The 14,071-nt window shown below is 37.8% G+C and overlaps 1 protein-coding gene across 1 annotated transcript; it reads right to left on the bottom strand.

The window, feature by feature from the left end:
* Window positions 1-5,138: 5,138 nt before the first annotated feature.
* Window positions 5,139-14,045, bottom strand: LOC146503642 (WD repeat-containing protein on Y chromosome-like). Its single transcript, XM_085131216.1, has 8 exons — window positions 13,944-14,045; window positions 10,416-10,593; window positions 10,242-10,337; window positions 10,084-10,142; window positions 9,238-9,370; window positions 9,096-9,135; window positions 8,225-8,313; window positions 5,139-7,489 (listed from the first exon to the last, which is right to left on the bottom strand). Exons 1-8 carry the CDS (start codon window positions 14,043-14,045, stop codon window positions 7,272-7,274), a joined length of 915 nt encoding a protein of 304 aa, XP_084987342.1. The 3' UTR covers window positions 5,139-7,271.
* Window positions 14,046-14,071: the final 26 nt, after the last annotated feature.

Genomic DNA, 14,071 nt, shown 5'->3' with positions numbered 1-14,071 from the left:
TTACAACCAACTGAACATAAAGCAGATGGGTTATAGTAGAAGAAGATCACTTTGAGCACCACTTATGTCAGCTAAGAAGAGGAAACTGAGGCTAAAATTCACACTGACTCACCAAAATTGTACAAAAAGAAGAAAGAAAAAATGTTACTTGGTGTGACGAGGCTTGATTTCTGCTATGGCATTCAGATGGCAGATGGTCAAAATCTGGTACAAACAACATGAAAGCATGGATCATGATGACTGCTTCCAACAGGATAATGCACCATGTCGTGAACTCAAATGATCTCATACTAGTTTTCTGAACAATACGGTAAGTTTACTGAATTCAAATGACCTCCGCAGTCACCGCATCTCAATCCAAACAGAGCACCTGTGGGGTGTGGTGGAACAGAGATCGTGCTCATGTATACACAGCTCACAAATCTGCAGCAATTGTGATGCTACCATGTCAATATGGACCAAAATTTGTGAGGAATGTTTTTAGCACCTTGTTGGATCTGGGCCATGAATTAAAAGGCAGTTCAGAAGGCAAAAGGAGATCCAAACCCATACTTGCAAAGTATATATAATGAAACTGGTGAGTGTATGTAAGTTCAATTAAAAAAAAACATTCTTTAGCTCTTTCAATGTCGTGATAGTGTTGCGCATCTAGTTTACTGTTTCCATTTTATTATGTCTTACTGTTTACTGCTATGACAAGAAACGTATATCTAGTAAAACACCTGCAAAGTCAATGTGCATTTTTGCCTGATTACACTTCTCCTGAACAGACTCTGGTTCCTTCATATCTGGAGTTAATTTGAACTTGTGAGAGTGGGACAGCTTACACCTTTATCATTCTAATTAGGAGACAGTGGATTAGTTACGTCATTAAGTCCCAGCAAAATGTGAGCAGGGGCCTAATTAGCACAATAACTTAAAGCCCTTATGTGCTGGGTTTGAAACTGTGTTATGTCGTAACATAGCCGTTACCAGCTGCATAACCATATTACTTTGTTCTATTGAGAATATGGTAATATTGAGCTTCTTCTGTTATGGTATGAATAGCCAAATCAATAGCTTTCTGTAGCCATGTCAATATGTTGTAAAATGTGACGTTATGGGAACAGATCTAAAAATTGAGGGGACATTTTTGCATCTGAAACAGAAGCTTAACTAACATTATAGCATGTTAGCTATATTGCATTTTAGTTGGGTTTTTTTTCTCTTGTATATGTTTTTCAGATTTTTCTCTTCATTTTTTTCATCCTTGGAAAAGGAATGCTTTTCTGAGGGCTGCAATGTAGCTTTGCTGTTAATGATCCTGTACAAATTAGGCATCTAAGATCAGCAGTAGTTTAATTGTTTTATTGTTATTTGCTTATTGTGATTTAATGGGGGAAAAAATCACTGTTAAAACTAAGACAAGTAATGAAAATCAAAATGTCTTTTTATCATTATACAGAAGAATAGGCCCAATTGACTTTAAATTTCAATTGGTGGCAGCACCTCTGTGCTCCAAACTCCATAAATGTTACATTTTGGCAACTGGGGTGGCTCAAATTCACTGCTTTCTGTTATTCATCTTTCACGTGGGTTGTGAGAAACACATTTTTCAACATCCTGTGAAGGCAGCATTCATTCAGATGCACTTTGACAGATCTGTCCAGATTTGTGACTATGAACACAGCTAGAAACAAGAAAATCAGGACAGTGTCTTATTTTGTTTTTTTCCCTCCAGTGACAGTACATGAAAGAGCAAGTTGTGAACAGTGACGGTGACTTGATTTTACAGAGACAAAGTAGACTTGACTGGTTTCTAAGTGCTAACATAAGAAGCAACTTGCCCCCAGTCTACTGTTACTGAAGTTACTACATGTTGTCTAAATTAAACATTAAATGATAACATTAACATGTTTTTGTGTCCTAAATGTGTAACTAATGCGAATTTCTGGAGAGCTTTAACCTGTAATTATAATGTTATTAACTATAAACACAAACTATTATACGATTTAATAGTTACTGTAATCAAAAAACAAATCAGATGTGCATAACCTCCCCTGGGTTTCTATTCTAATTATTGTTAACATTATATTACAAACCCTCATACTTTCCCAGTAAGAGAAGGACTGGGAACTATTCAGGTCCGTGTGTGTGAATGCATGTGTAAGAAAAAGGATGATGGATTGCAGGTTTTAAAGTTCTCCATGGATATTGTTTCTACGGTGGTCCAGAAGAAAAAAATAAATACCATAGTGACAGTTTACTTGATGAACTACACACTATGCACACTATCTCATTCCCTCATTTTTCATTTTATGTCACATTTCATTTTGTTTTCACAAAGTTCACTCTGTCTACAACGGTGCATTCCCCTTACTTTTACCTGAAATACATGCATAAATTCCTTCTAAAAATATTGCCATCCACACTACTTGGTTTATACAGGCAGGTGACAAATTAAAACCCCTGACCCCTACAGTGAAGTGATTTGGTGGCTCTTGGAGCTATTTTACTAAGAGAATCAGGATCCACTTGTCCCCTTAGAGGGAAATCAATACAGAATGGTTGTGAGAGATTAGCCTTTATCCTGTGATGAAACATTTCTATCACGATGAGTGGTCTCTTCCAGGATGATGAGACTCCAATCTATAGGGGTCACTAAATGGTTTAATAAGTATGAAAATGTGATGTGAATCACATGGAATGTTTTGGATGTATTAGACACATCCTTTTACCACAGTCACTAAAACATAAAGATACTTTCTGTTTTGTTTTTTTCCCCCTTAATTTGCCATTGTCTTTATTCTGATAAAGGTCTCCATCTTTGTTATACTTTAAGCAGGTGTCTCCTGTTTAGACTCAACGATCAGATAGATCCTTCTCATTCATGTGCTCAGAAAAAACAGAGAAGGGCATTTAATGTAAACAGCAATGCTTTATTTCTAAATGATAAGAATGAAAAATCTGAAAGCAAGCAGACTTTTATTAAGAAGACAATGTACAGTACTGTGGATGGGGTAATTTATTGAAATGCACTGACATACAATGTATATGTTTATACAGTGCTATTGATCTTGAAAGTCAATATTGAACCTTTATTCTTCAAAACCGCCTGAACTCTCTTAGATAAGCTCTCCTGTACTTTCTTTAAGTATGTAGTCTTCATGAATAGTTCTCCAGGCTTCTTGAAGAACATTCAAAGCTCTTCTTTGGATGTTGGTTGTTTTGTTCCATTCTTTGTCAAGATGATCCCACACTGCTTCAGTAATGTTAAGGTTGGAAGTCTGAGGACATCAGCCCGTGGCTGATAGAGGCCCATTATGTGTTTTTCTATCCAGGTATGCATTTCTTCTTTGGGATCATTGTTATGCTGATGAATGAAGTCATTGTCAGCCAGATGTTTTCCAGATGGTACTGCATAGTGGCACTTTTTTGTGTTCCCAATTCTATCAATTTTGACAAGATTCCCAACAACACTGGCTGAAATTCTGCCCAAACAGATGGTTGTAGACACCGACTGTTGTACCTCTTTCTTCACCTCCGTATATACAGTGGGGCAAAAAAGTATTTAGTCAGCCACCGATTGTGCAAGTTCCCCCACTTAAAATGATGACAGAGGTCAGTAATTTGCACCAGAGGTACACTTCAACTGTGAGAGACAGAATGTGAAAAAAAAATCCATGAATTCACATGGTAGGATTTGTAAAGAATTTATTCGTAAATCAGGGTGGAAAATAAGTATTTGGTCAATAACAAAAATACAACTCAATACTTGTAACATAACCTTTGTTGGCAATAACAGAGGTCAAACGTTTACTATAGGTCTTTACCAGGTTTGCACACACAGTAGCTGGTATTTTGGCCCATTCCTCCATGCAGATCTTCTCAAGAGCAGTGATGTTTTGGGGCTGTCGCCGAGCAACACGGACTTTCAACTCCCGCCACAGATTTTCTATGGGGTTGAGGTCTGGAGACTGGCTAGGCCACTCCAGGACTTTCAAATGCTTCTTACGGAGCCACTCCTTTGTTGCCCGGGCGATGGGTTTTGGATCATTGTCATGTTGGAAGACCCAGCCTCGTTTCATCTTCAAAGTTCTCACTGATGGAAGGAGGTTTTGGCTCAAAATCTCACGATACTTGGCCCCATTCATTCTGTCCTTAACACGGATCAGTCGTCCTGTCCCCTTGGCAGAAAAACAGCTCCATAGCATGATGTTTCCACCCCCATGCTTCACAGTAGGTATGGTGTTCTTGGGATGCAACTCAGTATTCTTCTTCCTCCAAACACGACGAGTTGAGTTTATACCAAAAAGTTCTACTTTGGTTTCATCTGACCACATGACATTCTCCCAATCCTCTGCTGTATCATCCATGTGCTCTCTGGCAAACTTCAGACGGGCCTGGACATGCACTGGCTTCAGCAGTGGAACACGTCTGGCACTGCGGGATTTGATTCCCTGCCGTTGTAGTGTGTTACTGATGGTGACCTTTGTTACTTTGGTCCCAGCTCTCTGCAGGTCATTCACCAGGTCCCCCCGTGTGGTTCTGGGATCTTTGCTCACCGTTCTCATGATCATTTTGACCCCACGGGATGAGATCTTGCGTGGAGCCCCAGATCGAGGGAGATTATCAGTGGTCTTGTATGTCTTCCATTTTCTGATGATTGCTCCCACAGTTGATTTTTTCACACAAGCTGCTTGCCTATTGTAGATTCACTCTTCCAGTCTGGTGCAGGTCTACAATTCTTTTCCTGGTGTCCTTCGAAAGCTCTTTGGTCTTGGCCATGGCGGAGTTTGGAGTCTGACTGGTTGAGGCTGTGGACAGGTGTCTTTTATACAGATGATGAGGTCAAACAGGTGCCATTCATACAGGTAACGAGTGGGGGACAGAAAAGCTTCTTACAGAAGACGTTACAGGTCTGTGAGAGCCAGGGATTTTCCTTGTTTGAGGTGACCAAATACTTATTTTCCACCCTGATTTACGAATAAATTCTTTACAAATCCTACCATGTGAATTCATGGATTTTTTTTTCACATTCTGTCTCTCACAGTTGAAGTGTACCTCTGGTGCAAATTACTGACCTCTGTCATCATTTTAAGTGGGGGAACTTGCACAATCGGTGGCTGACTAAATACTTTTTTGCCCCACTGTATACTATCTTCAGGTATGGGCTACACAGAGCCCTGATCTCAACATCATTGATTGTGTCTGGGATTACATGAAGAGACAGAAGGATGCGAGGAAGCCTACATCCACAGAAGATCTGTGATCAGTTCTCCAGGATGTTTGGTACAATCTACGAGCCGAATTCCTTCAACAACTGTGTGCAAGTGTACCTAGAAGAATTGATGCTGTTTGGTCACACCAAATATTGATTTGGTTTAGATTTGTCTTTTGTTAATTCAGTGCACTTTGCTGATTAATGAAAATAACTGATTAACATTTCCATTTTTAAAGCATTCTTTGTTTACAGAATTTTTCCTCACCTGCCTAAAACTTTTGCACAGTACTGTGTAATTGTTTTCTACATTCAAAGCAAAAACAAATTATTTGTTTTTGTGACAGGCAGCTAACTAAGCACCTAAAAATACAATTAAAATTGGTTCTTTGCTAAGTTGTCCGGTGAGCATATGGCACTGGTTCTTCCCTTGCACTGGGTGACTTTTAATGCTTGAATGATTCATAAGTCAGTGCTGTCTTTTAACAACCTTCGGAAAGCCTGGAGAATTACTATTATTATTTTTTAAAGGCCACTTTAAAAAATTACAAAAGTCTGACTTCTTGGAACCAAAATATAAAAAAATAAGGGGTGGATCAAGACTTTTGCACAGTATTGTATGTTAGTCCGATAAAAAAAAACTAAAAAAAATTAATGAATAATGCACATATAAATCTGCATATACATATACATATTCATATATTTTGGTTAAAAAATCTCATTAAAGTGTGCAAACCAGAGTTCTGCTCATTGAAATCACATTTTTTTCCTATGATTCTGTTTTTTCCCCAATAATGTTAAATTCTCAACCAAACATCAAAAAGAAATAAAGAACAATATTAATGAATTCATGTTTTCGCATACTCTCGTACATTTAAATATTTACTAACCTATTATATTTTGGTGACTCTGAGTAACTGATTCATGATGTAAGAGTAAAAACGGTGGAAGTGAAAACAATAACGTTTTAGGTTGTAACTAAAAGTATGAGCTATAAGATGTTGTAAAGAGAAATGTCAGGTGATCATTCCCTGTTGCTTTGTCACTTCTCTCAGATAAATACAGGTGTGTGTGGGATCTGTTCTTATGAATTTAGATACTAATTATAAAGTACAGAGATTTGAAAAATAATCATCCTTTGAAAGAATTAAATGTTTTGCTTTAATATTCGACTAGGCTATAGAAATAAAATTTAGCATGTTTCTTTTTCTGTTTGTTCAACACAAAGGTATTTTTTGAAAAAATTAATAGCTAAATTTGTTTACTCAGTGACACGGAAGAAAATGTCATCTTAACAGTTTAAAGTCATGAGTGTCAAAATTCAGCAGTGCTCCTTCCTACTTTGCTTTATGTCAGCGATGCGATCAAAAGTGTTTCAAAATAGAAATGAGAGCTGAAATAATTTTTGTAACAGCAGGTGACCTAGCATCCTCCTGAATATGAACAGCTTCACATCTTCCATAAATTATATAAATCTCCTCTTGGGTGAACTCGTGCTGTCTTTGTTGGGTTAATGAACTTGGTTTGATTTTCCTGATGAGAGAGTCAACTGTATATGATTACATGAGGCCTAATTGTTTGATTTTATTTCATTCTACTGTATTTTCCATGCTCCGTCTTTAAAAGTATTAGATGCTGCAATGACCCAGTTTCCCAATACTGGTCAATACAGTTTCATTTTTTTCCCCCATTGACTCAGTTTATCAGTGTTGCTTATGATAGGATCAATAGAAGCGAGGGAGAGGTGAGGTGGTTCACTGGTGTGTGGTGGCGCCACAGCATCAAAGCATTTCAGAGCGGAGTGGTTCGATAGCTTGTTAGTATGCCTGACAATTTCATCGCAAAGTCTGAAATGCAAAAGAAGACACACTTGCTCTAAATTTAAATCTCCCACTTTTTTCAGCTGAGACTGAGTTAAGACTTGCATTGCATATGTACAGTAGTCTTTGCCATAAGAATAGTTATAACTCTGTAACACCCAGCCTTCTATTCCTTTCAGCAAAATTTGCATCATTTTTCTTCTTCTTTTTGCAGGGGAAGTGAAAAAGGTGGATACTGTATCTTGCACAGCTCAGGTAAGTTTTTGTGAAATAATGCAGTTCACCTTTAGTTCCCCTCTATCCTCCTCAAGCATGTCGGGATTGATTGCATGAGATAGACCTGTTTTTACATTCAAAATTTCATGATCTGGCATACTCAGTGGATCAGTCAGAACCTCAAAGGGGACACCAGGATGAATCCAAGATGAAGAAATGTGAATGCTCCAGCTCTCAGCCTGCCCAAAGGTGCCTGTGGGGAGGGAACTAAATGATCAGTTTTGATATTTTACCAGTTTGCACAGCGTGGTGCTGAACACAAGTGACATGGCCAAAACTACGGCTTCTTAAAATGTCACAATGTCTGAATCCATTTAAAGTCATTTTTCTGCAGCGCTATCCAACTGGGCAGCAGACCTTCTAAGAGGTTTGCTGTCCTGTAAATAACAAAAAAAAGGAAATTATTTTTTGAATTTTGCTTTCAGTTTTCTGTGCAATCCAGTCAGTGGATGAAACTTTATTAAAATGCATCTATCTCAAAGTGGTGGCTCAAATTGAGTTTTAAAAGGATATTTATATGTCTCTGTGATGAAAACTTGATATCAAACACATTTTCCTAAGGACTCCAGCTTCAGAAGGCTCCCACTTTACTGTTTTCCAGCTGGTTTGTTTAAACATCCTCTTCTGGTTTGGAAAGAAGCAAATACAATTCTAGTCAAACTGTTACAGCTCTTCTGCTCCAGTTGCTGCCACACAAACCAGCACAAAACCAAACAGCAGGTACTGCTTGTTTAATTACTAGTTTAAATGATACCTAATGGGTATTTGAAGCTGAGAGAACATATACATAATACAGTAAGAATTGACCCCCAGCCCCTCCAGTTGGTCAGTAGAGCCATGTCTCTCACACTGAATTCATTAACATTAATGCTGTTTTGTTTAATAAAGTCGAGAACAGGAGGATTGACATGTGCAAAATGTCACCTACCTATGAATTCTCCTTGTGCACTCCAAAGACGCACCGTGTAGTCAGTGGATGAGGTAAGCACCACTTGATCATTGTCAACAACGTGCAGGCTGGACCAGAATAAAGAGACATGAGATGAAATGGGATAAGGAATTTCTGGAGGAACACACTAAATCATCTACCCTGTTGGTACGTAAGATGGCAGATGCACCGTGGGCAGCTTCTCACCTATACTGATTGTACGTTTAAGCTCTTCCCACATGCAGTCTCTTCTATACTTTGTTTATGTACTGCAGCAGCAGGAAGTTACCGGTAAGCTGTTTCTGTTGCTGCTGCTGCTGCTGCTGCAGCTGCTGCTGACACCTCAGACTGAGAATGAGTGGATTCACTAAGGATGTACCCATGAGGAATTTTAAGCATGCAACTAACTAAAAGTTAAACACACAAAGAGTCTAATTCAGTCAGGTCCACTATAGTCAAAAAAGGGATGGCATTTCCAACTGTAGTAATTTATATTTCATGGCATGGCTCTTTTCCGTGCCTTCCTACACTTTCAAATGCATACATGTAAAGCCAGAGCTGGGGAGAGCAGCAGCAAGACCTCTGAGCAAAAAGAGCAGGCACCAGTGATAACACATATGACGCTGATTAAGTCAGACACAGCATGAAAAGACGAGCTGGCCTGGAGGTGGGTTGCAAAGCAGTTTGCAGATACACAGTAAAGCAGACTAAAACAGCTTAAATACCATGTCCTATATGAAATGTGTGAATTGGATCCTAGAAGAGTGGCTCGTGTGGGCTGGCACTGATGTCAGCTGCCTGGCTTGAGACTGAGCTTGATTTTGTGACCCGTCTGAATTAATGCTATGCTCTATTTCTGTATTTTACATACCCAGTAACTGTGTTGGTGTGGGCCCGCCAAAAGGTTTCAGCTAAAGGAATAAAGGAAAAAAAGTGTCCTGATAAAGACAATATCTAAATTTCACCATTTGCAAAATGAAAGAAGAAATCAAAGAAAAAAATAATATACTAACCTCTTAGTGATTTCTTCTCAGGGTCTAGCTTTTCCATGCTGTAGACATATATGTAACCAATTCTGTCAGCCATGTACAGCAGAACATCCTTCTCTGCTTTGGCCAGTTTTGTTATCTTTTGTTGAAATTTGGACTGAAAAGTGCAGATGAAAATAAAAATTGGAATTTACTTAATACTTCTGTACAGACCGATCACTAATTATTCAAATTCATTATTTGGTAATGGCTCTCTTCAGCTCAAAGGAACAGAACAAAAGGAACAAAATCAAACAATAACAGTTATCTCCCCCGTCGTGACCAAATGTTAGCTTCCCCACCGAGGGACTTAATAGCCTACATTTCACTGAATAACGTTCCTCTTCAAATAATATGACATATACATAATAGAATAAAAGCTGTGTTGACTGTTAACAAAAAATTGCAAGTATGCGACCCATTGATGGTTGGTTAATAAACACAGGTGAAGCCAACAACTGTTTTGATTCTGAAGATTTTTGCAGGTCATTTGTTTTAATATCTTTGTGCTGCTTCTTGTGTTATTTGTGCTGACTTAAGCAGAATTGCTTAGGCACACATTGCATTTTATTTCAGCTTTGAGGAGGTTGGAGAACTGCTTGGATGTCCTCATGTTCACCCACCTCCCAAAGCAAGAGGCCCTGCTTTGCATTACTTAGCTGCAAGGAATGTACCTGGTAGTTTCTTAAAATCAAGAGCTAAGCAAAGAACATGCAGACTATATATTATCTTGATTTTTATTCAGCTGTTTTAACAACAAGAGAAATAAAATAAGTATTCCTTGATTGCCAAAAGGGAAACAGGGAAACATTGCAGAGTAAAAGATCTTACAGCTTTGAAGCTGCTAACAAACTTTCCTCTGCCGAGCACATTCCAGAGATTTACACAGCCTTTAAGAAGAGAAAAATATATAATTAACATTATAATGGAGGACACTGTAAGGTTGCACAAGTGCAGTCTTGCTTATTAGACCTGTTTATAGCACTGACCTTCGGCCCCAGATGACAGGAGAGCTGTAGTTGAGGAAAGCTCTTTTAAATAGGAATCCTTCAGGAAAACTATGCTTGGAACACTTGTATCCAGACCTAATTTAGAGAAAGAAAATGTGAGACAAATGCAGTGATGTGATCACATTAAATTTCAATTTGAAGCTCCAAAATCACCTTTAACATCTTGCTGTTCAGCTACAATGGGACTAACAAACCGACACTGTATACGTCCAGAATCCACGTTCCACACTATAATCTCGCCATCAGAGCTGCCAGTGGCCACAAAAGATGGGGGACACTGTGCCACACAAAGGATGTCATCCTTATGGCCATTTTTCTGTAGAGAGGCAAACTGTTAGTCTTGGTACAATTGCAAAAAGATTAATTTGTTAATAATATATATATATATAATATATATATATATATATATATATATATATATATATATATATATATATATATATATATATATATATATATATATATACATATAGAGAGAGAGAGAGAGAGAGAGAGAGAGAGAGGGAGAGATAGATAGATAGATAGATAGATAGATAGATAGATAGATATGGAACTATTAATGGGGATTATATACACATACACATATGTTATTTCATTGTATTTCATTATCTACATTACAGTAACGGCTTATAACTACTTAAATACATAACAATTTGAATACATGCACATGTTTCTGAAGAAGTACTATTTATTTTGGAAACCAACCTTTTTTCACTTTTATTACTAAATACATTTACTAAACAATGAATCCTACACATGTACTATATACACTGATGCAAATCATATACGGGACCTCTAAGAGCTAGCTTGATTAACTTATGTCATCTCTCAGTTCTTTCATATATTAAAAAAAGAAAAAAGAAAAAGGAAGCAAATTATACAACCAGCTCAATTTGAACAATATATCAGTCTTCTCATTTAACTCTGCATTATTGTGAATACTTTGTAAAATATTGCCAAAACAATTCCTGAATCTTATCAGCTTAGAAATGATCAAGAAGTTTGTGCACCTCATGGAATACGTAAATGCCGGAAAGGTCAACTTCTGTTAAGCAATAATTTACAGGAAATGAAAAATCAAAGGATTAAAGAGCTCGGAGGAATCAGGATGGAGAATATTTTGAGTTATTTCAGGCCTAATATGAATGTCAAAGAGCTTTCACAAGTCTTGATTTTGCCTAAAATATTCAAGCCAAATATGTCACACATGGATTAGCAACTCATTTGATGTCAAATCCCTGAGCAAGCAGACAAGCCAAACATTAGTCCTGCAGCTGTACTTCACACACTGATACAAAGTGATTCATCTCGTTCTTCATGTGCCTATTTCTCACTGCACTCAACAGGAGGATTTTGCTTGGAGTGATGCTGCCAATGTGTAACTATATACACCACTAACCGGGAAAAGCAGATGGCATTTTGAACTTAGATTATATTCCGTGCCAAAGTGAAATATTTAGCGGAACTAGGTCATGTTTTTAAAGTTTAATGAGATGCAACACAACACTGACCATCTGGAGGAACTGAAAAATTCACACTGAACTGGAGTCTCAGTGGGTAATGGGGAGGAGAGCAGTACATATAAAACAACCCATTGATCTTCCTCCTCCAGGCCATTAATGAAAAACAATTTCAAGAGAGCCTGCTGTAGATAATCAAAGGGGTCACTTTTCTTCTTGGCCACTGTAATGTAGCCTATCTGCTCTGTTAATGGGCGTCTTTGAGGGTGAAAGGAACCATGAGACATAATGAAAGAGATGGAAGGGCATGGGACTCGCCTCATCCAATGAATCATACGGCATTAATGAGAATCAGTTTTTCTCCTGCAGCTCATGTATGCAGAACGGTGTCCCGCTGTCAGAGATAACTCCACCAAATTAGTCAGGTGAGATCAGATGAAACAAAAACTGTAATTTATGAGCTGATATTTGAGGGGGTTGATTACGCAGCTTTGAGAGCACTAGTCACTTTAAAAAAAAAATGGAAAGAAAACTGAGCACTTGGCAGTTTTACCTGGTGATGAAGTGAGGATTCGCTTGGTCTGCGGAGGTGATTAAATGTTTTGTGTCCAAAGCAGCATAATTTGTTTTTTGGGGTGCAGATTTGCATTGTCTCATCATATCCAGATTTGATGGTCAAACAAAAGAGATTATGCTGAGCTTTCCTTTTGTGTCTTATAATAGAACAAAACATACTTCTGAATTTTATAACTACATATATGTCTCCAAATGCCATTATATAAGAACATAGAGTCCTTGTTTATTAATACACTACAAGGTGGTAAAAGAACACATCTTTTCTGATTCTTCATTAAGAAAAGATTGCATTTTAGTGGTATTTCAATAACAAGTGTTTTTACTTTAGTAAAACTCTTGATATAATTTTATGTATACACAAAATAATAAGAAACCTTATAAGACACTGTAATATTGGTGTTCAAGGTCTGCATTCTGGACTAAATGAGAGAGACTCATTTCAGCAGAATCTCAGATTGTGTGTAACAGAGCGTGTCATGAAATGCAAGTATAGGTGACAGGTTAGAGTTCAGCTGCACTGGAACTAAGACCCAAAGAAGTGATGTGAGGACACTGATGTGTATGGAATAAAATTAGTAAAATGCCAGCATAATTAAATATTGTCAGACATTTATGAGGACAATTTTATGAGAGGAGTAAAGGTGGAAAACTGAGGAGAGGAGAGTGAGGCGGGAAGGGATATTTCACTGCTTGAGTTTAAAATCTGTCTGCAGGCAGTGCTACACAGCAGGGCAGAGATCAGGGAAGCTTTGTTACCCATCTTTCCCTCTGAGCTTTTCAGCCAGTCAGCAAAAATTCTTCTCAAAAATTCTCAAAAGTATTCTTTATATGTCTGTATAATATGAACACAGGACCAGTAGGGAAGCTTTATTTTCAGTGTTTGTAGGTGCAACAGTGACTGAGGCAAAGCATGGTCAGGACTGGCCCGGCAGCCCCTACTAAATAATGTACAAAGATGATTTGTTCTGTGACAGGAAGGATAAAATGCACCACGGTGTGGTGTGCAGCATTCTGATTACACAGGCAAACCTAAGTAGGTACTGAAAAATCAGATGCAGGCTTCAGCTTGTCTAGAAATACAAGAGGTAGGTGTAGCTATTTTCTTTTCCTTAAATGTAGCAATGCCACACTGTGTCAGTTTTCCGCATTTAAAATTTCACACAAACGTATGACCAGCAAAATGCTGTAGTAGTCCAAGAATTTACACTGGCACATTATGAGAATGCATTACAATTGTTGTATGAAAAGCATTTTAATGGTGGATGTGATTCAATGTAAGATTATGTTCCATGATATGATCATGTGCATTGTTGAATACTCTCCAATGTATATTTAAAACAACACACTGACTTCACAATGATAATCTGACACAATAATAATAATCTGTGTAATAATCTGTGATTCAGCTAGATAGGCTACAACTCTAGTTTTTTAATGTGTTCCACTAGACTCACTTTGCCCTTTTTTCAATTTAGTACAAAAGCCTGTGCTTTGGCTGACATCAGCTTCACCTAAAATACATGTCACAAAGGAACACAAGCTCACTCAGAGGGCACTAAACACTTTTTAAAAAAATGTTTTTAACTTGAGCTTCTGTTGTTAGACTTGTTGTCAAAAGAATATTTGTAGTAGTGTTTGTAATTACCAGATCATTCCTGCCATGAAGCCTGTGGCCTCTGGACATGATGAAGATCCTCAGGTATGTCCTGACAAAGTACAGACGCTTAATCAGCAAACAGGGAGGCATTTTGAATTTTTTATATTAGCAATACC

The sequence above is a fragment of the Neolamprologus multifasciatus genome, chromosome 14 (assembly GCF_963576455.1).
Source record: "Neolamprologus multifasciatus chromosome 14, fNeoMul1.2, whole genome shotgun sequence".
Taxonomy (NCBI): Eukaryota; Metazoa; Chordata; class Actinopteri; order Cichliformes; family Cichlidae; genus Neolamprologus; species Neolamprologus multifasciatus.
This window is presented reverse-complemented; position numbering and strand designations above follow the sequence as displayed.